We start from the raw sequence: 26,835 nt of genomic DNA, 5'->3' as shown, positions 1-26,835 counted from the left end.
TAGCAGCTTTACTTCTACTTCAGATAAAATACCCTCTTGGTATATTCCAGCTCCTTTTTGAACAAAGGTAAAATATAATTGGCATATATGTTTAACTGTGAAACGTAGAAAAGGAATATCATTAATCATCGTGTAAAGCATTACTTCATTTTTAAAATCAAATCAGTTTTAGCAATTTGGTGGGTTTTTTTTTTTGTGAGTTTGAACTGTGAACTTTCTTATTTACTTTGTTAGATTGTTAGTATTTCGTGATCAAATTGTGTATGATTTATAATGTATGGGACTTCTGCTTACATAGCAAGTATTCTAAAAATGCCATGTGCAAATAAATTCATCATAGATACCAGGATTGAAATTTTATATTTACGCCAGTCTACAAAAAAACTCATCAGTGACGCTCAAAAAAAATGTTAAAAAGGCCAAATAAAGTATGAAATTGAAGAGCTATGAGGACCATAAATTTCCTAAAAGTTTTGCCAAATACACCTAAAGTAATCAGTTCCTGAGGTAGAAAAGCCCTAGAATTTCAAAAAATCTTAAGTTTTGTTAACAGTAGATTTATAATTATGAACCTATCAATGATAACTTAAGTCAACACAGAAATAATGACTACTTGGCGTGCGTTACCCTCAGGGAATTAAAAATCCGCCAGCAGTGGTTGTAAATAAATTCATCATAGATACCCGGATTGCAATTTTATATTTACACCAGACTTTGCATTTCGTCAAATGATGCTTTAATAATGAACCTCTGATATCTGTAGCCCATGTCATAAACACTATATAGCATAACTGTGCTGATTGCAGTGAACTTTATATCCGAGCTTTAACCTGTTAATTGTATGCACTGATAAGGTAACTTTCTTAAAAATTTTGATAGAGATGTTCATATATTACAGACTCTTTTATTTTGATAGGGATGTTCATATATTACGGACTCTTTTATTTTGATAGAGATGTTCATATATTACGGACTCTTTTATTTTGATAGAGATGTTCATGTACAGACTCTTTTATTTTGATAGAGATGTTCATATATTACGGACTCTTTTATTTTGATATAGATGTTCATATACTACGGACTCTTTTATTTTGATAGAGATGTTCATATATTACGGACTCTTTTATTTTGATAGAGATGTTCATATATTACGGACTCTTTTATTTTGATAGAGATGTTCATATATTACAGACTCTTTTATTTTGATAGAGATGTTCATATATTACAGACTCTTTTATTTTGATAGAGATGTTCATATATTACGGACTCTTTTATTTTGATATAGATGTTCATATATTACTGACTCTTTTATTTTGATAGAGATGTTCATATATTACGGACTCTTTTATTTTGATAGAGAGGTTCATATATTACGGACTCTTTTATTAGCTTTATGTTGATGGCAGATCTTCTTTATCCTTGCAGAAACTCAAAACAATATATATTTTGACATCTTGTAAAGTTCTCTGTCTAATACATAGAAAACTAAAAAGGAATCACCAAATATATTGAGCAGCACAACCAACCATGTTTATAACCAACATAATATTTAATTAAACTTTGCAAAGAATTCAGCTTTAATTGGGTGCTAGGGGAATCTTAATCTTGCCGTGATTTTTTGTCATGGATAGATACCCAGTATCCTTTTCTTTTCTTTTATACGACTCTTCCAAATAAATTTACAGTCTATTGAACTCTATATATTATTTTGCATGCATTTAACATTGTGATTGTTCAACAATGAGCAATAGTTAAAGATAAAATCTTTGAGATTTCCAGAAATGATGCAATTGAAATTCAAATATGAGTTGTAGTTTTTATGAAACGTATCTATGGCAATTTTTTCTAATAATTTAAATATTCGAAAAGTCTCAGTTATTCTGAGATTTACCTGGAGAAAAACTAAGGGATAATGGTAGCTGGGTTCATACTTGTGAATAAATGTCTGCATTTATCTTTATCAGTTGATTACAAAAACATCAGATATGTTCCTTACGTCGTAACTACAATCCCCTTCCCTTTCATGAATGTGACCTACCGAATAAGACTATTTACCGAATTTGTTATCACATAAGCAACACGGCGGGTGCCATATGTGGAGCAGGATCTGCTTACCCTTCCGGAGGACCTGAGATCACCACTAATTTTTTGGTGGGGTTCGCGTTGTTTGTTCTTTGGTTTTTAATGTTGTGTCATGTGTGTTGTTGTTTGTTTGTCTTTTTCATTTTTAGCCATGGCGTTGTCGGTTTGTTTAAGATTTATGAGTTTGACTGTCCCTTTGGTATCTTTCGTCCCTCTTCTATACAAATCCAGCTAGTGTTTACATTCCACTAACAGGAAACAAATTTCAAGTAGACAAATACACATTAAAATTTATTTCATCATATATTTTGTACAGTTTCTATTTGCAGTCAATGGATGTAATACAAATTACTTGTTGCAAAGGCCTTATGTTAATTTTCATAATGATAAATTTAAAACAATCCTGAATGAATATTTCTCAATGTGATATATTTACATTTCAAATATGCTCTGAATTATATGAAAAAAAATAAAATTGATTTATGAACATCACTAAAAACTGCCCATACACATAGGGCCATTTACATGTTGATAAATTAGCAATAAGTCAGATGGATCTTCAACAGAACTGTCTTGTATTCAATAGTCTCACAAATCTTTATAGATCACTTAGTCAGTTGAGTTGGTGGTGAGAACAGACCTCCGCCTTGCTTGCTAGCTGCACGAGAGGGTGATAAACCAAGAATTTTCTGTATATTCTAAAACAAATAATAAAAAAACAATAAACATTATCTGAATTAAAAAGATACTGTGGATTCATTATTATTCCATGGATACCAATTTTTATTGATTTCATGGGTACAGGTGAACCAAGAAATTAAATTTTCGATGGATGACAAATTTACTATAGGCATGTGTGTAGACCTAAGCAAAACAACGATTGGATATTAAACATTTTTAATACGATTCCTTGTTTGTTAATAGTCAATCATAAATAATCAACTAAAAACTTCACAGAATTAGATGTGAATTACCAAATGAATAAGATTAAACGTATTATTGACTTTTGAATAGTTTCAATGAGGTTCAATGAGTGCATTATTTTTTTATTTTTTTTTTTTTTTTTAACAAAAGCGAAAACATGATGCTATACATGTTCCTAGCTCCTTATTTTACTATTCAAATAATATTCATTATATTGCATTGTTTTGGCACTTTTTTTTTATTTTATAAAATGTTCATTAACATTGAAAACCACTATTCAAATGACACCTAGCTTTGATTTATTCAAATATACTGATATCCCCTAGTATATTTATTGTTGATTGTAATCACCATGAATGTCATTTTTCTTAGAAAAGCCCTAAAGAGATGTTATGTTTTGGATATTCATGTTTGGACCCATTTTCTTTCAAAGTTTGGTACCCTTATAGACTCTTTGAGTGAAAGCTGAATACATGTTGCATAATGGCTAATGCTTCAATTAAGAGATAACTGTATTGTATTTGAAGCTTTGCAGACATCCATTGGTAGTTTTACTGTCGCAAATTAAGTTAACCTGGCAACACCTAGCAGAGACAGGTAAACGGGTATTTGTGACAGTAAAACTACCAAAGGACGTCCGCTTCAAATACAATACAGTTATCTCTATTCTAATGTAAAACAATAATAATTTAATTTCAATAATTATTTCAGTGTAAAATTTTCATTAAAGAAAATTCTGCCAAAAGATATCTTTTTTGGTCCCTACACTAGGTGATGTCATAGGTATCCTTCTGGCACCAAACTTAAACACCGGCCTTTTCTGGCTTCTTGGCCACTTAATTATGTAATAAAATTTGATAACAAGGAGATTTTTAGGTGCAACATGTGAGTTTTTTGCTTATTATTGTAAAAGTTACATGTCAATACATTCCACAATTCAAAATGTCAGCTTTCTTGATTACAGACAAGGAGATAGAGAATGCTCACTGTCATCCAATCAGAACCATTGATACAAAATAAATGTATTAGAATCTAAAATGATTCATGTCTTGATTGCTAACCATAAATAGCTTACCTGTCTTATGGACATTGTACACAGTATATAGAGGAAAATAAATGAGCAATGTGTGTAATCATCTCCTCCCAAGTTCCGATGAGAAATACCCTGCAGTAATGAAATTGGTGTAAATGGCAGCTTGGCTACAACTCTTCCATCAAATCTGAAACAAGGATGACCACAGATTATTATTTATAATCAACTACATCGAAATATAATGTATAAATAATAGGATAAGTGGAATGTACATCAGTTAGAGAAAAATCAGCCATCAAACAACTGATTCAATATGCTTGTGAGCACTGCAGGGTAAAGATTGCTTTCATTTTGCAATTTGAACTTAAAATTAAACACTGAATTGTAATAAAATTTAATACAACACTGATTTACAAAAATTTGAAATCAACTTATCTTTCTTTAAGTTAGTTCAAAATAGTACTTAAACTTGAACCTCTTTTGTAAAAAAGATGTGCATACCCAATGCAAAACTTGTCCAACTTTTAATAAAAATGATTTTTCTTGACAAAACACTGTTATCTGATCTTTGGTCTGGCTGCTGTTTCTTTGACATATTCCACATTTCCATTCTCAATGTTATCATACACATCATTTTATAGCTTGAACATTTGAGTATATAGTATTAATCAATTGCTGAATTGAGTTAAGGATATTACCAGAATAATATTTACCTCACTGCACTATTTTAAAGCTTAAAAAAGTAAGAAATAGGCTTAGATGATATTAAGCTATCAAGCCAGTGACATAACCTTAAGGGCAAGATTGGCAAAAGCGGTATTGATTGACCATGCCAGCAGTACCGGGAAATACTGGCAAATATTGGCAAATACTGGTCGATTGAAATTGTGGGTGGACTATAAAAAATACTATCTACCTGGTCAATTACTGTTAGTCATAAAATAATAAAAGTGTTAAAGTAATTTTAAACATTCTCACTTCTATTTTTATTGTAACTTCTTGATAAACAGTGATTTATTAAGACTTAATAGTATAAAAGATAAAAACTGTTTCATCCCTGCTAAAGGAATATATCAGGTGACTTTTGCACTGACTGCAGCATTTTGCACTGGTTTTGGTATTGTTTTCTTATATTGTATAAAAGTTCCAAATATATAGGGTCTTTATGTTTCAGTTTGGAGTTTAAAGTCAAGGTGGTTGTACTATGTGTATTGTGTTAAGTTGAAAATTACAAATACATTGTACATTATGTTTTTTGTCTTACTGTGAGTGAACTGAATAGGCAGGAAATATTTTACTGTTTTAGAGCATCCTTTTTATTACTTTGTCATCATTTATTGGGGGCTGTAGTTGAAATGATTAAATTGTCACACCTAGCAAGGCCAAATGTTTGGTAATTTGACACCTGTATCTTCATTTACCTGAAGTTTTATTTACCTGTAAAAATTATGAATTTTCAATATTTGAAAAAATAATATCTGGATTTATAACTTGAAATAATTAATATGTCAATTCTATATATTTGCAATATCATAATGTGTAAGGACTATATATTTGAAGGTAAATGTGTCATTTAAAAGATCTAGATGATTCATTCATTTAGATCAGCTGAACTGTGCTAAGGATAAAAATTAAACATGTTTTACTTTCTATCAAGTTTTTACTTCAATACATAGTAAACAGTCAAGGGTCTAACTTAAATAAGTTATTAGAGAAAAATAACATCCATGTCGTTATTGTGGGCTAAAATATCCATAAACTGTGATAACATATACATGATATATGCATGTTACATGTTTCAAAGGTACAATATACAACCTTTATTTTGTTAAATTTTAAAAAATTTCTATTGATATTATAATTTTCTTTATGAATACTAAACTTTGCAAAGATATAACAGTTCATAGTTTACCAATCATGCATAGTACACCTATGTTATTACAGAAAATATATTCCTGCAATAACCAAAGGGTGTTATTACAGCTTCTTTCTCTCTCTTTAAAGCCTTTGCTCAGACATAAATCACAATGTATTTCAATTCATTGTAAGAAGTGATGATCAGAGCTTGTAATGAGGCACTGTGCAAGATTCCAAGTAATTCACAAGAGTCTCATTTACTCTCATATAGTAAGTTACGTGCTTGTAATAACTAAGCCTTGTTATTAAAGCTTAGTTTTCCCTTAAAGGCCTTGCCTCATTGATTTACCATAGTTGATCAAAATTGTATTAATGGAATTAGAATATGAGTTATCAAGGTAATATATAAAGTCACTGTGCAAAGTTTCAAGAATTCACAAGTGCCCACTAAAGACAAAATATTTATGATATATTTAACTGATAACAAACACATGTTACTACAGATTAAGGAATTAAGACAACTCATGAAAGTGTCTGTAATAACGCATGCATGTTATTTTTCTCTAATAACTTTTTTAAGTTACACCCTTGACTGGTAAAAACCACCATGAAAATTTCAATTGACCACTTGAAGAGTATTGTCCGGGGCAGTAAATACCAGTAAATACCAGGGGCTATAAATACCGTCCAACCTTGCTAAAGGGTTTAATCTTAACCCCCAAAAACTCAAAGAAAATCCCTTAAATGATCATCAAAAGATATAGAATATTATACATTGACATATAAGGTTTTTTGTGTTTTCTCTTAATTTAGGTTTTTGATGGTCAGACTTTAGTTATCACTGTTTGCTTTTTTGTACTGTTGTGTGTCTGCTGGTCCTTTTTGTACTGTTGTGTGTCTGCTGGTCTTTTTTGTACTGTTGTGTGTCTGCTGGTCTTTTTTGTACTGTTGTGTGTCTGCTGGTCTTTTTTGTACTGTTGTGTGTCTGCTGGTCTTTTTTGTACTGCTGTGTGTCTGCTGGTCTTTTTTTCCTTTTTATTAGCCATGACATTGTCACTTGTTTTTCTACTTATAAACGTCCCTTTGGTATCTTTTGCCTCTCTTTGAGACTGGAAATTTGTTCTTATATGAATTCTATTCATGAAAGAAACTTTACAGTTCAGATACTTTTCAATATGTGCTCTTAACATACTTACATAGAGTTAAACATGCTTAAAAGAGCTGTGAATGCAAAACCTATTGCAAACATAGATTTCATTTTTACCTGAAATATATAAATTAATCATTTGTAGACATTTTTCTTATCATGTTACAACAATCTGCACCAACATTTTTTGTATCTACAATTCTGGAAACTAAATATCAAAACTTGTCACAATAGGACTAAATAAAATTTCCACTAGTACAAATCAAAATTTACTAGCCATAGTCATGGGCATAACACTGAGGCTAGCTGTGCAGACTGTTTCTATATTTTGTAATGGTGGTTGCTTCATTTGAATTTTTAAAAATTCATGATTATAAAAGTGAGAGCTCTTGAACACAATGCAGTCTTGTTTCATGTAGTGTGATGTGCAATATTAAGACTGTCAATCTATGTTTAGTTTGTCTCACTATTTCAAAGTATAAATGTATACACACATACTATACACATAAATCAAATAACTAAAAATGACTTACAGAACTATGGGTGCAGATTTTACATGAGTTAAATAGTGAAAGTATTATCATATCATTTTTTTTTCTAGTCTATTAGTAGTAATTTTTTTAAGTTTTAATTTCTGATTTAGCTAATAAAAAATAGGTTTCAGTTATTTATAATGGAAGCACCAAAGCATTCAATGGAAATTTTATTAAATGTATAATTGATTAGTTTTCATTAGCAAAAATATTATCTCTTAACTTATTTACATATTTCAAGTTCCAGCTAAATTTTTCTATATAATTCCCTATTCTGGAAGCAAAGGTCAGCCCCTGCAGCCTGTCATCTATTGCACTTTGAATTAATTACAACTTATAAAAGACTTTGGTTTAAAACAAAATTTTGAAAATGTTTAATTTGATAGCAACAATAAATCCCCTGTAAATATAATGGCATTATGAGTAAAATTAAAAACTTACAAAAGATAGATCCCTGTTGTTATTCTTCAACTTCTCTTCTTGTCTCTCTGAAAAAAATGTTTAGTTAGATAATCAATTTGTTTGATCTCATTCAATTATCTCCCTTGTCTACATGTAGATGATCAATTCTGATTGTTTGATCTACTTTTCATAGCTCCTTTAATTTATCTCCCTTGTCCAAATGCAAATGTTCAATTGTAATTGTTTGATCACATTCAATAGCTGATTTATCTCCCTTGTCCAAAATTTTCCATATTGCAATATACTGTAAATACAGAAATTATTGCATGCATTTATAATTGTGATTTTGTCATTTTAGACCAAAATGCAATTTTATTTTTTGCAAAATTGAGAAAAACCTTGTTAAATTCATATAAAAGATTTCAAAATGTGAGTTACAATTATTCTGATTATAAACCTGTCTCATATTTTTCGCAAAAATAAAAAAAATTGCAATAATTTCTGAATGTACAATATTTTAATTGTTTGATCTCATTCAATTGTTGATCGATCTCCCTTCACCAATATTTTCCAAATAGTAATATATACACTATTACTACAGGGCTTCCAAAACGGTCATATATTCCAGTCATTTGTATAATGTCCGGTAAAAGTCCGGCTGGTCAAAGCATGAAACGATCATATACTTTTTAGTTTTCAAGGCTTTTTCGGTCATTTTTACATAATTCACGATCTTTTTGACCCAACCTTTTGCCTTTAACATCATCACATTTCCGGTCATAAATGTGACATGATGATTAATTACTATCAAAACAACACCTACTTCAATACTTTCTAATTTTAATCAAGGCTAATTAGTAGTTGGACAGCTGAAATCTACCTGTTCAGGTGACAGGTGATCTATGTTCAGTACCGGACATCGTATAAATTGATCGGTTTATTCACAATTTTTTTCTTACTTTTCAGCGGTTTGTTTCTAATTGATTTAGTCCAAAAGACTAAAATTATTAGAAATTAGTTTATCAACATGATTTGATGAAAAATTTAAAAAGGTTTTAAATGAAAAATCGTCAGAACTACGTCGTATGAACTAGAACACGTGTGCGCATGTGCACAGGTGGGAAATTTAATTATGCATCCTACATTTCTTCAAAAATGCTAAAATTATCATTGATACATGTATCTAACGTTCGTTTCAAGTATTTTGTTGAAGAAATAACGTGGAAAGAGCTTCTTCACTCAGTCGTGCTTTGTAAACGTACACGAATTTTATGTATCCGTTATGGTCCATGTTTTACCATTGTCAAGTCAACATCCGGTTGACCTCTCCAGTTAGAACAATGTGAAACGAAAGTAAAGTTTTTGACAATGTCATTTTGCACAAATAAAAAGTCTAAGGCAGATATGAGCACGCTGATGTGCACACTTTGAATGATGAACTGCCAATTTAACAGTTACATCCGTACATCAAATTCATATCATATCAAAGTAAAGTTTAAAATCGTTTTTTTTAATGTTATGTCAATCATTGGAATGGCCATCTGATTACCATAATTGCCTTTTGTGACTAAGTCTTAAGGGATTAAAATCGGGATCAGATATGAAATGTCCGGCTGGCTCAAATATTTTTTGGAAGCCTTGTATTACTATATAGTGCAAATAATGAAATAATCTTCAAACTAATGATGACATCAGTGACAAAAATAAAAATCTTTTTTTTTATAAGAGATGGAAGACACAAAGCAAGTATTCAAAAGTCCATTAATAATAGCCAATACCATGATAAAAAAAAAACTTTTTGCTACACATAAAAAAAATTGTACTCGCATAAAAATTGGAAATATATACTGTAAATTCAGAAATTATTCAGATGTTAGCCTGTTATATAAAATATATTGGCCTTGCAATAAAAAAGATGAAATTGAAAAATGTTCATTTATACTATATTATTGTAGTTTATCTGACCATCACAACCTACCAATCTTTTTTTTCTGATTTCTGTCTGATGATTCTCCACTTTCTTTCTTCTTTTCCACTAAAATACATAAAATACAAGTCTACTAAAATACATAATATGCTTAGCACACAGATCTATAAGACTGAAAAAAAATGAGCAGTGCCTTTTCCTGTCTTAAAAAAATGCCCTGCCCTCCACTGGCATCTTGTCCCTTTCAATTAATAGCTGGAGCACTGAGATATTTAGATTAGCTTATTGGCAGGAACTGTTTATTGTCTTGAAGGTTTTCAGCCTGCAATCTACCATTTCAATACACATTTTTTACAAGAATTCTAATTTAAATAAAATTATTTTGCAAAGCAAAAAATTACAATTGTATTAGAAAAACAAGGGGAACCCCCCTCTGCCCTTATAAAACTTTTCTACACAACATTTTTTTACAAATCTCAGGAAGAAAATAATTAACTGTTATCATGTTTAGGATAACAACTCTCTCAGACTCTCTCTCTCTCTCTCATTTCTTGTCAATGAGAGCAAAATATTACAACAAAATCTATTTTATTCAGGTTTATTTGTGTGCTTAACACATAAAAGTCCCCCAAGGATACAGAATTTGAAAATAGTAGGCAATGATTTCATTTATCAGTTCAGCAATTCTATCTATCCATCTTTTTCAATTAAAATGAAATGCATGCTAATTTCATTCATACATCCAAACAACTATCACAATGTTTGGAATTGTTAATATTTTCTTACACTTTTTACTCTGTTTTTCTACTTCTGCTTTCAGTTTTTTGTACTTCTCTGTTCTGTATACCAATACCCATGTTAGTCCTAATAAATATAATAATATCAATTAAAGTGGTTTTTTTCCATATATATATACATGTATCTACATAGGATTTAAGGTGGGTAATCTGAATTGGAGTTTATGAAAAATTATTTCTTCACCAATGTTGATATTGACAATCTCCATTTGACTCCAAATACTTGGAAATAATAAAAAATATAATTCATAGATAGATAATCATCCAATCTGCTATACAGTCAGAGCTCAGACATAAATAAGTCTGAATCTGCATTTGACTCATAGAGGTCTAAATTTGTAAGATTTAGGATTTGTCTCCCTTTAATGCAAGACAAAATACGACCTTAATAAGTCAAATATTGTTAAGCAAGAAATAATTGACCAGAATCAAAAAGCTGCAAATGTCGACTCCTACAAGTGGATAAGTTACCAAAATTGGTTAACTTCAAGACCCACGCATATTTATAAAAAGGTCATGCATCTAAATCAAATAATGACTACATTGAACATGTTGAAAGACAATGCTTTGTCTTCTAAAGAAAAATATGAATGAGAGTCTAAAAAATCGGAGATAATGTTAATTAACCTTACAATGCAACCACCTGGAACCTCACTTAATGAGGTAAAACATCTGTGTTTAATAAGGATGTTCAATTAGATAATTAAATATAGATAGCTCAAGTCCTTGTGAACTCTCAGACAGGTTTTTGCTGTCATAGGTGGTGTACTTTGGAACAGAATTTGATGTATTTCTTTTGAAATACTTTTCAAAAATATGAGTCAAGTACAACTGAAACTAGTCATGTCACATAACTTAGGTTTTAGTTTTCTTCAATGCCAGTCTCATCAGACTCTAAAAATGAGGCACCATCTGATACGCCTGTACACTCATTGAATTTGTATCCTGATTTTTTGTTTAAGTTGAAAAAAGTTTATTTAAATGCAATCAATAAAAAGAAGATAAGGTCTGATTGCCAATGAGACAACTCTCTCAAATGACACAGAAATTAACAACTATGGGTCACCATATTGCAAGTATTGGTTTTTTCTACTTTCATGATCAAATATGATTTTGTGAATTTTATGAAATGTTGGGAAATAAAACAAGAGGCTCTCAAGAGCCTGAATCGCTCACCTTAATTCTTTTGGTTAAATCTCTCATCAATGATTATTTTGGCTTTTCAATTTATTTAAATGTTTTTTTGGATTGTCCTATTTTCTTCAAAAGTCAAAAAAAATAATCATTTTCTCCTATGTTCTATTTTAGCCATAGGAGCTATGTTTCTTGACATACAAGGAAATAAAATATAAAATTTATACTAGATACTCTGAAACTCATTTAGCCTAAGTTTGGCTGAAATTGATACAGCAGTTTCAAAGGAGAAGATTTTTTAAAGTAAGTCAACATGATGAACAAATTGTGAAAAAAGTCTTTAAAGGGCAATAACTCCTTAAGGGGTCAATTGACAATTTTGGTCAAATTGACTTAATTGAAGATCTTACTTTGCTGAACATTATTGCTGTTTACAGTTTATTCTATCTATAATTATATTCAACAATGGCGACCATGTTTGTTGATAGATCATAACTTCGGATACAATTTACAAACTAGATACCCTAAGGAACATTCAGTTAAAGTTTGGAAGTATTTGGCCCAGTAGTTTCAGAGGAGAAGATTTTTGTAAAAGATTATTCCTGTTTACAGTTTATCTCTATCTATAATAATATTCAAGATAATAACCAAAAACAGCAAAATTTCTTTAAAATTACCAATTCAGGGGCAGTAACCCAACAACAGGTTGTCTGATTCATCTGAAAATTTCAGGGCAGATAGATCTTGACCTGATAAACAATATTATCCCTGTCAGATTTGCTCTAAATGCTTTGGTTTTTGAGTTATAAGCCAAAAACTGCATTTGACCCCTATGTTCTATTTTTAGCAATGGTGACCATGTTTGTTGATAGATCACAACTTCAGATACAATTTACAAACTAGATACCCTAAGGAACATTCAGTTAAAGTTTGGAAGTATTTGGCCCAGTTGTTTCAGAGGAGAAGATTTTTGTAAAAGATTACTAAGATTTACGAAAAATGGTTAAAAATTGACTATAAAGGGCAATAACTCCTAAAGGGGTCAACTGACCATTTCCGTCATGTTGACTTATTTGTAAATCTTACTTTGCTGAACATTATTGCTGTTTACAGTTTATCTCTATCTATAATAATATTCAAGATAACAACCAAAAATAGCAAAATTTCTTTAAAATTACCAATTCAGGGGCAGTAACCCAACAACAGGTTGTCTGATTAATCAGAAAATGTCAGGGCAGATAGATCTTGACCTGATTAACAATATTATCCCATGTCAGATTTGCTCTAAATGCTTTGGTTTTTGAGTTATAAGCCAAAAACTGCATTTGACCCCTATGTTCTATTTTTAGCAATGGCGACCATGTTTGTTGATAAGACATGATAGATCACAACTTCGGATACAATTTACAAACTAGATACCCTAAGGAACATTCAGTTAAAGTTTGGAAGTATTTGGCCCAGTAGTTTCAGAGGAGAAGATTTTTGTAAAAGATTACTAAGATTTACGAAAAATGGTTAAAAATTGACTATAAAGGGCAATAACTCCTAAAGGGGTCAACTGACCATTTCCGTCATGTTGACTTATTTGTAAATCTTACTTTGCTGAACAGTATTCCTGTTACAGTTTATCTCTATCTATAATAATATTCAAGATAATAAACAAAAACAGCAAAATTTCCTTAAAATTACCAATTCAGGGGCAGCAACCCAACAACAGGTTGTCTGATTCATCTGAAAATTTCAGGGCAGATAGATCTTGACCTGATAAACAATATTACCCCATGTCAGATTTGCTCTAAATGCTTTGGTTTTTGAGTTATAAGCCAAAAACTGCATTTGACCCCTATGTTCTATTTTTAGCAATGGCGACCATGTTTGTTGATAGATCAAAACTTCGGATACAATTTATAAATTAGATACCCTAAGGAACATTCAGTTAAAGTTTGAAAGTATTTGGCATAGTAGTTTCAGAGGAGAAGATTCTTGAAATAGTTTACGACGACAGACGACGGACGACAGACGACAGACGACGACGGACGCCAAGTGATGGCATAAGCTCACCTGTCCTTCGGGACAGGTGAGCTAAAAAAATATTATTGTGAAAAAATACTGGTATGGTATTTATTACATGTATAAAGAACAGAATAGGTAAGAAAATGAGGTAATGATTTGTCTTGGTCCCGAAATGTCTCCTGCCTTGCCAAACTGTCTACCAATCATGTCTACTAAATATGTCTCCTACGGTGCCAAACTGTCTACTAAATAAAACTTTGAGCTAAACCTGTCCAGGTGACAACTGTCCTGTAAAGTTACCTTATCTACAAAGGCAGCAATGATTCGATCAGTAAGACTAGTTTCCGAGAATAGTATACCTTTAGCTTGTTAAAAAGTACCTGACAAAGAACCAGTTAAAAATTATGGATTGCAAGTAAACATGTTCATGATGTTGTAGAAAAAGGTTTTGCAATTGAATAAACGAATACAGAAACATGTCAAATTAATATTTGTTTTTTTGTTTTTTGTTTATAATTATACTTTGTTTATCAAAGTTGGATGAAATTTATTTTCTGCAGAATTATAGTACTTGTCCCGACGGACAAGCTTGACACAGCTTTTACTTGTCCAACCTATTTTCCCTCTGGTACCGGACAATCGGGCAAGCGTTATTGATGAGGCCTGTGGTGACGCCAAGATACATGTATTTTGCATTGTCTCTTGATTTTAATATATGATCATGTACATGTAGTGTGTATAACACTTGGTATTTTACCTTTGGATTATGGCAAAGTTGTTCAGATTTAAAAGTTTAACAAGCTGATTTGCATACCTGATTCATGCAAATGGGCAAGTTAAAATTTTGGCCTTCTTTCACTTTATTGGACTCAACATTCCTAGAGTTTGCTATAGGGGACTGTGGATATTTTTGAAACTTTTTTACATAAAATGTACTTCAAATAATGGATGTATTTACACTTGAAGGCAAATTTGTCCGCCATTACGAATAAATCACACAGGTTCTTGTAGACTTTGACATCACAAATGTCACAATTCAAAACATTTGACTTCACAATAGGGTTCTGTTTAAATGATGTTTTCCCGTATTTTTCACATCATCTTTACCTCCATTATGAAAATCTGCCCCCTATGCAATATGGCTGAATTAACCGTGAAGAGCCCTATTCAAAACATTTGACATCACAATTCAAAACATTTGACGTCATAATTAAAAAGGTATTGTTGCTGGACAGCAAGAAGTTATTCAGCAGAGCTGACGTCATACCAAGAGAAAATTCAGCTAGATATAAATAGTGTAGATACATGTACGTTTATAAGACATAATTTTAGACATCCTACGTCTACGATGAGGCCTAGGTGTCACAACAATGTAAAAATATCCTTGCAAGATATCATAGTTATACCTGTTACCTAATCTGTAAGTTCCACCTCTGATAGGGGCACCGCCATACAGAGTCATATTACATTTTTTTTTTTTATCTCAAATGGTTTCAATCACACCGAATATACATGTTTTATGAAATTATGTACAAACCTGATAAAAAAAATCATCTTACAAAAACAGCTGATAGGAATACAATTTTACATATTGTGAGAAACTTTGATCATAAAGTTGGAGGGGTTTATGTCATAACTGATGGAATAAAACATTTGGGAAGTTACCTTCGCCGAGTAAAGCAGTACAAATTGATATAAACACAATGAGAAGACAATCTGACAACATTTTCGTTGGCCACGGTACTATTTATTTATTAACTTCCGGTATTGATGAGACTAAAAGCATTGTCACGTCCCCGGACTCGGTCCTTAATTAAGGGCATACGATACAGTTATGATCCCGTATTTACAATTTGATATTTTTTATCTGATTAAATCAAATAAGTTATAAGAAAAAGAAATATACCTTCATGTCCTACTTTTTGAGTAAAATGAGGTCGACATTGTGTATAAATTTTTCTCTTTCGAAAGAAAGAAATAACTTTTTTGTTTTAAAAGATAAACTCAAATTGTTTTTTGCTATATAATTTGTAATTTCTGTGTTCAGATATTTTCTTCAACATATGCTAATTTGTTCAGAGGCGGATTTAGGGGGGGGGCACCCCCCTTTTGGGGAAAAAAATTGGTTGCTTATATAGGAAATCACTGAGGCGTGACGAAATCGGCCCCCTCTATGGCAGCCAGTGGGCCCCCCCTTTTTTTTGGCTTTGTACATGTACTGTATAAACAAATTATGCCGTTAGTTTTCTCTTTAGAATTCTTTAAAATTATCATATCGATACGTTTTATAGCTTACTGTGACGTTACGCACGATATTGCGTCTCAAATGGTAACGTAAAATTTTTACATTTTACGGCGATTATAATTAATGATTATTGGGGATATGTTTTTATTTCGATTGCTATTTTTCAACGGTTTTGCACATGAATATGGATACTTCTTAATGTTTGATTGTACTGAATATGCATGAAATATTTCCCACTGAAAGTAACGTAAGCAACAAACGACAAAATATATCGTATTTGCGTAATGCATAAGTCTATATGAAATGAGAAGATATATATACGGTATGATGAGTACCAATGAGACAACACTACTAGATACCAATTGACATAAAACGTAAAAAAATGCAATGTTTCCAAATTAGACCCGGAAAGAAAGAAGATATATATTTTGCTTTAATTAAAAAAGTTTGACGGGAATTACAAGTTAGATGGGTCTTGTCGTAAAATTCACTTTACTTTCTTTAAAAACGGAACGATTAAATTAAGACATGAAAGGATTTTCAGAAAAAAAGGTTAGTTATATTCATCTCATATGTCTATAAGCTTTGAATGATAAGGAGAGGTATATAGCCACGCATCAGGCCCAATTTTATTTTCCCTTTTAAGTTTTCTATACATATGAATCTTGTTGTAGAGTTGAAAAAAAAAATCGTGGTTTTAAGCTTCCCAAATTTGAAAATTTGAAAAAAGATGATTTTTTATCCTATCGATGATACACAACCTTTTCACAACTTAAGAACCTCATCTGAACGAAAAACCCCAGTAATCGGATTTTTTAATACTTTGTGGTCTTATTGATATTATCTGACACTCAAGAAAATTCTATCTGAGGAAATATATGCAGATTATTCACCATATATAAATAGCGTCCCGAATCGACAAAGTTGAAAACGTATGAAAATCGTCCAGTGAACAATCTTGCAAGACATTTCATTTCTTTGAAAACGAAGTCATTTTGACTACGCAAATTATCAAAAATTATGTAGCTGTTATGTAGAGTTAAAGTACAATTCCGGAAAAGCACTATTTAGCATGCTATGATGTATGGGCCTTACTCATTGATGAATCTCATATATATATATATATATATACGTTGCTCTGCTCTAAATATATATAGTTACTAACTTAGCGTCATTCTGTAACATATTGGAGAGTTGTCCCATTCACAACCACACAACATCTTCTTGTATTTATAAAGACTTCATTGTGATCATGAGGTTAACACATGTTACTTTTTGTCTATAACATCCCAATAACCCCTTATTGTACGTGCGTCTTCCCTATGAATTATACTATAACATGCCAATACATGTAACCCCTTTTCGTTCATATGTATTCTCATATAAAAACAAGACTTCCCCGAAGCAGTTTAATTTCAATTATTTGTAAAAAATCGACTGATTCTCCTTTCATTCTTTATCTCTAGTTTATTACATAAAACCGATCAATAATATTGTATACCTGTTATAAAGATCGATAGTCAATATGGTAGGATCACGTTCATTTTTTGTTACTTTTAAATGACTGAATAATCTTCAATCGTATAATACGTCTCAATACACAACCATTCAGTTGCTCAGTCAGTGGAACGGTAGTGAATACAAACTTTAAAACGACCTTTTCATATTTTTGTTTATTTGTTTATTGAATGTATATGTTAAAATATTCTAGTACATTATTGGCATTTTAACAAGTTAGAGATTTAGTGCACCCCTGTGTTAAAGTATTGACGACGCCTACAAAAATTTAGTTAAAAAAAAAATGGAGTTAAATTACAAATATTGTCGGTCGGTGAAATCATAATTGAATGTGTATTGGATATTTATCGATTAATTGTGTGATTTATTTATTTGATGTACATTTATTTATCACATACTAGGCGAAGATCTTCAATACCCAGTGACGAAATTTCTTTCACGAATCTGGACTTTAATTTTTGGATTTAAGTAGATTAATGGGACTTTGTATGGATTAATTTCCATATGGGTGTGTATATTTAATATATTACATCTCAGACATTGAAAAGTATACTTTACGTAAGATTTAATAATTTGAAAATATAAGAATTTTATGAAATAGTTTTAACGTGATGGGGTCAGGTTCTAGCAAAGAGAAATCAAACGATGTTCGGATAACTTCACAAAACACAGACAAGAAATCGGACGCATTGTCTCCGAAATCACAAGTGAATTCAAATAGCGCAGTGAAAAGTGAAAACATCAAGAACTCAAAAAACAAGTTGTCAGACAAACAATTAAACGGGAATACGAACAAGTTAGCTCGAATTGAAAATAATAATAAAACAAATTCACGGATTCCTCAACCTTTCGATGATAGTAGCGACGACGATGCCGATGACTTGTTGAAAGATGAATGGAGAAGTAAGAAAAATTCTAATGGAAATAAAAATACGGACATTAATTCAAATGGCAAAGTGAAAACATGGCAACCTCCCGAGCCTCCAAAAGGGGATTATCCCGAAACGTATGCTCAAAAGTTACAAAGAGAGCAATATACACAACAACAGCTTTTAAGACAAAAGACAATTTACAGAAATCCAGACGAATGGGAAATAGATCAGGTACGAATGTTTACAGATTAATTTCTTCTATTATATTAATTTATTTGCCAAAAACATACTTTTAGCTTCTATGTCATTGGGTCTCTGAGTTGTCCCGTTGCCAATCATACCACAGCTTCTTTCTTACATATTATAAATTCTGGATTCTTTCTTGCATTCTACATGTATTTCAAACTTTCCTCTGTCTATGACTGTTGGTCTAAACTCTTTCTGCACAAGAAACAAAACTTTTCTAATACCAAAATATATAATTTCAAATAAAGTTAACTTGTGCTTGAAACGATATTGACAGCCATGTGACAGATACTATCCCATTAACATTAAACCAACATTTTTAAATTTCCAATAAACACCCCAGGAGAAAGTCGGGTAGACGCCAATGAGAGGACAAACAAAAACAACAAAAGCAACATAACAAAACTACACTCTACAAGAACAGACTATATATACACTATGTCAAGCTCTGAGTTTTCCAGAACCGATTTTTAGTTGTCAATAAATTAAATCCTACATTCTAATATCTGTTATCAACACTAAACTACCCACTTAACAACATGACATTGGAAAACATCTACCGGTGTTCTTACTTGGGACAGACACATGTCAAATTCAACAACAACAAAATGCATAAAGGTATGACATACAGACGTTAGACAAACACAGCTTCTGTATGCTCTTTGATTGGGTTGCTGTCTCTTCGACTCATTCCCCATTTCCATTCTCAATTTTACATGTCTAAACATCAACTATTACAAATCCTCATAAAGATATGATTGACATAAAACAAGGCTTAGCACTAACGAGGTTTCTGACTTGGGACATGCAGGCACATGTCCAAACAAAAAAGAACGATAAAGATATGACATGAACCGATCACTGGTAAAAATACTAATTTGGCCATGGGTAAAATCTGTGTATCAGTATTTATTAGAAAACAGTTCTTTTGTTTCGGTTTTTGTCAAACAGCGAGTAGCGATTCTGTGTCTTGAATTCAAATACCTTTTCCTTCTTTTCCCCCACGTTCTTACTGTTACTTTGACATGTTTGAGAGGGACAACAGAACAATGCTTTTCCTTTATTTTTTGGTTTTGGCTTTGTTTTATTCAATACTAATTGAAAGGGGATGATACGCCTTTGTGATATCGGATATATAAGGATGAACAAAGAAGGAATGACGGATATAGGTTATAACAAAAGGGCGAGATATGAGAAAAAGAAGGTAAAAAAAGAGCGGGATTTGGGAAATGAGCACCCGCGTCTCCCTCTCTTAATATAAAGTAATTGTAAGCACTGAAAGGATACAAAATTTCCTTTCTTTAACAAGATATGTATATATTTCATTTGATCTAAAGTTGTAATCACATTTAAAATGCAGCATAAAACATCTCCGAACGGATCACTATGGAACGTAAGTTTTACAACATCATATCAAAATATTATTCACAATTTCAGGGGTTGCATTGGTTTAAACAAGTCAAGAAAATACACGTATATATGAGGGCCCTCATGGGGTTTTTGATTATGTGATTACTTGGCCGTTTTTTTAATGATTATTTGATTATTAAGCCAAATATTTCATGATTATTTGATTACCTAGGACTGTATTTTTAGTTTATGATTATTTGATTACTAAAGATAAGCAAATATTTAATGATTATGTGATTATATTGGCAAAAAAATGGTGATTATGTGATTACTAGGACCCCCCCCCCCCATGAGGGGCCTCATATATATTGAAGTTTCAACGCCCTTTCTTAATTCATTGGCAGTTTGAACTCATTTTTTATTATTATTTTCTCCTTCTAACACTCTTTCTATTTTGAAGAATTCAATGTTGAAACTTGAATAATAATTGTGTATTTTGTTCTACCTGTATCGTCCGCACTTTCATTATATGTATGGGATAATCGTTTACAACATCGGAGTATAAAATGTATTTGTGTGAGGTTAAAAAGGCGTAGCCAAGTCTTTTTTTATCCTGTCTCGCACACATAAATTATATATCTGGAACATTTTCTGAGGGTTTATTTTATACTACAATACTCAAACTCCTATAGAAATACCCATAATGTACTAATTTTGAAATTCAAAAGGAGGTTTTTTTTTACAACTGACAATTGGCTACACGCCTCAAAAACTACCACAGTCAGTGCAAAACCAATGAAATTGTAGTATAGAATGAGCTTAAAATATTTACCTGGCCTTGGTGGTGTTGTGCATTATTTACGGGAAATAGGTATAGACAAAATAAAACAAACTAGTATATATTATGTTCAAAGTCTGCCTAATATATTAGCCTTGTAACTATAACAACAATCATGTTATGCATTATTTACTAATCTGTGGATAGATATATTTTTTTGCATTTGTATATTTTTCTCGATTCCTGATATCGGTAATTCGGATTGTAAAACAAACCGGACTCTATACAGATTCGTTGAACATTAGCTTTATTTTTTCCGGATTAGAAGTAAGAAGATGCAATGTACCAGAGCTTGCTTTATAATGCGATCGACTTCTGTTGATTTTTTTTAAAATCAAAATTACAAATATAGGAATCGGATTGCGAAAGAAAGACTAACCATTTCTACAAACTAACTAATGCCATAGACACCCTGGTCCTCACCAGTAAGATATATCTTTTTATTAAGAAAGCACGTGCATATGACATTTTACGGAAGCGGATTAGGGACAAAAAATAAAAGTAGCAGTGAACTTTTTTTTCAAAGTCAAAATTTTGACTTTTCAAATCTCGAAATTTTGACATAAACTTGAAATTTTGACTTTCAAAAATCTTGAAATTTGGACTTTTTGAAAAGTCGAAATATTGACTTTTTTAAAAGTCAAAATTTTCACTTTAAACTCGAAATTTCGACTTTTTTAAACTCAAAATTTCGACCTATTTTAAACTCGAAATTTCAAATTATTTTAAATTCAAAATTTCGACTTTTTGTAAACTCAAAATTTCAACTTATCTTAAACTCAAAATTTCGATTTTTTTTTACAATCGAAATTTCGACTTTGATCTCTTTTAAAACTTTGATGTTAGTATTCAAACACAGTTATTACAATTTTAGAAGGAGTAGACATGGACGCAAATTATTTTAAAAGCGTCATCAACACATTTTGGCCATTTATATTTTGAAATAGGTTTTGTTCCATGTTTTAGTTCCCACGACACTGTCATAGAATCGTCATATCTGAGAACATATAGCATCGCAGTTTCAAAGGCCTGTTTGGTTTCCCAATAGCAAGTAACTGACTTTGACTTGTTTAAACAATGGTAAATCAAGTGGCCAAAAATGCCATGCATATTCAGGACGACAAATGAGCTGCTCGGTTTTCTAGTTTTGGAATTTTGAAATAAATAAATGGTTCTTTTTTCTGAAATATTGATTAAACTCTACAAGTTGACATTCTTATGACACAACTATTAACCCTTGTCTTTATATATCAGACTGTTGAATAAAAGTATGTCGTAACATGGGTGTATCGGAATAACGGGGTTGTCTTGATACACATGTATCTGAAGTCCAGACTTGAAATATGTATTTGAACGTGAAACATATCTTATTTATTCTTCGGCAAGAACAAGATTTTCTATCTAAAATAACCTCTTTAAAATGGTTTAGTTTATTAAAATGTGCTTATTAAGTTTATGATGTATATTGCTCTCCGCTTGCTGATATAAATGACTGTGAATGTGGTAATCGCAAACGTATAAATACTCAGGAAAATTCGAAATTTTGAGTTTAAAACAAGTCGAAATTTTGAGTAAAAAAGAAGTCGAAATTTCGAGTTTAGAAAAAACCGAAATTTCCAGTTTTAAAAAAGTCGAAATTTTGAGTTTAAGTCGAAATTTCGAGGTTTTAGAAAGTCAAAATTTTAAGATAAGAAAAGTTAAAATTTCGAGTTGAAGTTGAAATTTTAAGATTTGAAATGTCAAAATTTCGACTTTGAAAAAAAAGTTCACTACTACTTTTATTTTTCTATGTCCCTAATACGCTTCCGTAACATTTAGTTATAGCCACTATTTATGATGTAATCGTGTAATTTTCCCCGGAAGCTTGATTCAATTCTGATTTTAATGAATACAAATTGTATAAAAGGACATAGTGCTAATTTCACTGCATTTGTTTCATACATCGTGTGTCAAAATGTAAAAGATGCCATTTCCTGCTGAAAATAGAATATTAGAGAGTATATATCGTGGTTTTTTTTTAAAAACATTGTTTTCAGAATTTTACATAACTACTTTCATAAAATCTCAGTTTCTGTGGAAGACCTATTTATATGAAATTACAGATTTTACATGATTTTGTAAAACATTATACATCGGAGGACGTCGCTTACCAAAATTAATTTGTATGTATCCCAAAGACAATACAGACTTCCATCAGACTATGGTTTTGGGTAACCATTTCCTTCTTATATATTTTTGGAACATATACTCCAAATTTAACAAAATCTCTCAAAGTTGTAACTTTGGACATTTATAGATTGATAACCTCTTACAAATATACACGCCAAAACATTAAGGATTAGTACGTACCTATAGGTATGATACTATGAATGTAAATAGTGATACATGGCATTGTTGATGTAAATTCAGGACAAATTGGCACAGTCAGGCATTTGTAACAGAAAACAAATCCTATGTACGTTATATTAAGGTATATATGGGAAACACAATTTCCGAGAAAAGTGCCTATGCAAATTGGCCGAAAATTGGCACTATATGGGCGGCCGCACGAGGTTAAAAACAATGATTACATCAACGTTTGTATTAGGTTTTGGATTTTCAAATTTTGGCATCGATCTTCACTGAAGAGATGTGCAGTAAAATTGGTTCCGTTAATGTCATACTTCTTAACACGTTCTTTATGCTGCTGTTGAACATTATTTTATACTTTTTAATAGAATACTGACGCCGAGAGTAGTATTTTAAGGTTATCGCAGACTACAAAGATAAAAAAAAAAAAAAAAGGATGGACAGGAAACATTAATAGATAATAAATTCCCCCAAGGGACACATTGGTACTAAAACTCTAAGCATAGTGAATTGAGAATACAATGATACGGTCTTCGCGACATAGAATAAACATTAATTATTAAAATGAACATGATGAAATTAGACATTTACAATTTCACTGTATCTACAAGAGTCTGAACCGTTATTATGTTAAGCAATGTAATGATTTTTTTGGTAACTCATAATCTGGTTTATCAGGAATTTCTATTTTAGTATTTCAAAATGAATCTAATTGAAATAAAGAAATATGTATATATTGGGAAAGTTCGGAGAGCCACGACGATCTTTATTGTTCCGGATCCGGACGTTGGAACAAAATTTCTAGCTGAAGCCATCATACTAAAATGCCGAGAGTACTATTAGGTTATCGCAAACTACAAAAAAAAATAAAAATGATAAAGGATTAACAAGAAGAATGAATAAATATTTAACAAAAATCAAGGGATACATAAAGGTACTTAAACCCTAAGCATAGTAAAATACATTTTTACAAGTATATACACGAGTCTGAACCGTTTATATGTTTAGAAATGTAATGATTATTTTTGAAATATAATCAGTGTTATCACAGCCAGGATTTTTTTTTTTAGTATTAGAAGAATTTGTTTAAAAAAAATTAATATTTATAATAGGGAAAGTTCCGAGAGCCGCGACGATCTTTATTGTTCTAGACGTTGGTACCAAAGTTTCTAGCGGAAGCCATCATATTAAAACTTAGGACCTCTTTTTTCTAACTTGATTTTTTTTCATTCTGGTAGGTGATGTTTAGGATGTGCAGGAGTTTCTAGCTACATTGAAGACCCATTGGTGGCCTTCGGCTGTTGTCTGCTCTATGGTCGGGTTGTTGTCTCTTTGACACCTTCCCCATTTCCATTCTCAATTATATTTAAAAATGTTGACTATGTTTGATGAAATTTGAATTGCTTACGAAGTTATTTGCACGTGTTTTTCATTAAAAGTTTCCATCTCGTACATTTTTTTTTCAAATAAATACTTAAAATGTGCCAGAATCTGTCAAATTAAAATTAAGCCGAATTTGGTCTCGTGTTTTAAAAAATATACCAAACTGCTGTCAAACTTTTAGAGCTTATTTATTTAATGCTTGTAGAGTAAACCCTTGGTTGGCTTACTTACTTCGTTTGTATAAATGTTTACTCGGGCTTTGTAAATAAGATTGACATCTTCAAACAATATATATTGGGATATTAAAATCTGATGATATATTTTTAAATTTGATTAGACTTTATCACAATTACAATTGTACAATATACCTTCAAAGCAAGCAATCTTACCAAATTGTTGCTCTACATGCATTTTGAAATTAGTTCTAAAGCAGGTTTAATCTATGGTATGTTAATTCGAGAAAAAGAGTGAATGACTTTCAGAAAACAACATTGATGCACAAAACAAATACTTTGTAACTTGCTGTACATGTACCTCATTGCCAAAAATAGAGATCTTTTCACTTGTCTAATTTCGACAAGCCTATAATAACTGAAATCCACCTTATGTCAATGTTATGCATGCCGTCAAGGTAAGCGATACACAAAAAAATGAAAACCTCTTGTTTTAGATATAAACGATACTTCACCTATCATCTATAATTTATGATCAATTCAAAAAATAAAATATTATGACGTACATATTAAGTTTCTGTGGGGTAACGAACCCATCTGTATAGTCTTTAGTTAAACACGACTTTAAGAATTTGTTTATTTGTTCTGCGGTCTAGATTTAAAATGAATGTTTAAAATCTTGTTGAAATTTTAATAGTTTAAGCTAATGACCCCTTACATGTGGTTTTACAAAATAAGACATTTAAATAACCGTGAAACAAACGTGATCTTATTTTTACACCTTTATCAGAACAGTCTTCAAGTACATACTAAGGTTTTGTTTTAAGATATTTAAATTGCTTTCAATTTTATCAATTTCGGAAGAATTCGATACAAATAGACAGCTACAAGATGTAAGATAACGCTTAGTTTGTCATTGAGATCTTGAAGCTTGATATTTGAAACCGCGTAGGTACGACATTTGTATATAAATATACTCCTAATAGTGTTACAACACAATGAAAATTTAAGAGGGAAATATATACTATATAACTAAATATATCAAGAAATATTACGGATAGCAGATATTCCTTCTCAGTATGATCAGGCGCGGATCCAGAGGGGGGGGGGGGGGGGGTTCCGGGGGTTGGAACCCCCCCTTTTTTTTGGCCGATCAATGCATTTGAATGGGAGCATATAGCTGGAACCCCCCTTTACTCTGGGTTGGGACCCCCCCCCCCTTTTTAAAATGGCTGGATCCGCCCCTGATGATGTAAAACCTATGCTTATTTCATACAAATCTTGAACGTAATACAAATTAAAAATCGAAAAACAAGCATATATAAATATATATATATAAACAAGTCTAAATTGAAAACTACGTTCAAACCTATGATTGCGTTGGATACAAACCGCAATTTTTATACGTGTGCATGTAAAACAAATTTCGTTGTAGAAGGGTCTAAATACAGCACAAACAACATTTTCCAAAAGACCAAATATATACAGCTGGTCTAAACATCAACCAACAATGTTAGATCTGTAAATTTGCTTTCGCAAATTTTTTTGTTCTTCCCTCGCCGGGATTCGAATTTGCGAAAGCAAATTTACAGATCTAACATTGTTGGGTTGATGTTTAGACGAGTTGTATATACATAATGTACACAGCCATGTATCACCATTATTGCTGGTGATCCGATGGATAAATCTGTTGTAGAGTTGTCACTGGCTCAGACATACTTATATAGCCCAGGTCGTCGTGTGGTTTAGCGGGACGGCTACAGTGCAGGCGATTTGGTGTCACGATATCTCAGTAGCATGGGTTCGAATCCCGGCGAGGGAAAAAAAGACACAATCTTTTAGACTCATATATATATATAACATCTTCATGCCTTCTATATCATGTACTGTAGTACGCCGCTAGATTAAAACTGACGTGGAAAGGTAACACATGCCCACCGAAAGCTCTTTTTTTAGAGAGCCCAGGTGGTCGTGTGGCTGCAGTGCAGGCGATTTGGTGTCACGATATCACA

The 26,835-nt window shown here is 31.5% G+C and overlaps 2 protein-coding genes across 3 annotated transcripts in view; one reads left to right on the top strand and one right to left on the bottom strand.

Annotated features, from left to right (window-relative positions):
* Positions 1 to 2,360: 2,360 nt before the first annotated feature.
* On the bottom strand, positions 2,361 to 15,626 carry LOC139497117 (calcium load-activated calcium channel-like). Its single transcript, XM_071285202.1, has 7 exons — positions 15,515 to 15,626; positions 10,692 to 10,769; positions 9,957 to 10,013; positions 8,018 to 8,064; positions 7,093 to 7,160; positions 4,082 to 4,226; positions 2,361 to 2,780 (listed from the first exon to the last, which is right to left on the bottom strand). Exons 1-7 carry the CDS (start codon positions 15,573 to 15,575, stop codon positions 2,688 to 2,690), a joined length of 549 nt encoding a protein of 182 aa, XP_071141303.1. The 5' UTR covers positions 15,576 to 15,626; the 3' UTR covers positions 2,361 to 2,687.
* Positions 15,627 to 17,704: 2,078 nt separating this feature from the next.
* The window catches only part of LOC139497116 (myb-like protein X), a 28,913-nt gene continuing 19,782 nt past the window's right edge, over positions 17,705 to 26,835 (top strand). The window contains exons 1-2 of one of the 2 annotated variants that reach the window (XM_071285200.1): positions 17,756 to 18,715; positions 20,091 to 20,123. In XM_071285200.1, the coding sequence (XP_071141301.1) occupies positions 18,224 to 18,715; positions 20,091 to 20,123 (525 nt within the window). In that variant the 5' untranslated portion in view covers positions 17,756 to 18,223. Of the gene's footprint in view, positions 18,716 to 20,090; positions 20,124 to 26,835 lie in introns of both variants that reach the window. The other variant, XM_071285201.1, reaches the window with a different exon arrangement.

Source organism: Mytilus edulis, chromosome 12 (assembly GCF_963676685.1).
Source record: "Mytilus edulis chromosome 12, xbMytEdul2.2, whole genome shotgun sequence".
Classification (NCBI taxonomy): Eukaryota; Metazoa; Mollusca; class Bivalvia; order Mytilida; family Mytilidae; genus Mytilus; species Mytilus edulis.
The sequence above is the reverse complement of the archived record's forward strand: the minus strand, read 5'-3'. Positions and strand labels throughout refer to the sequence as shown.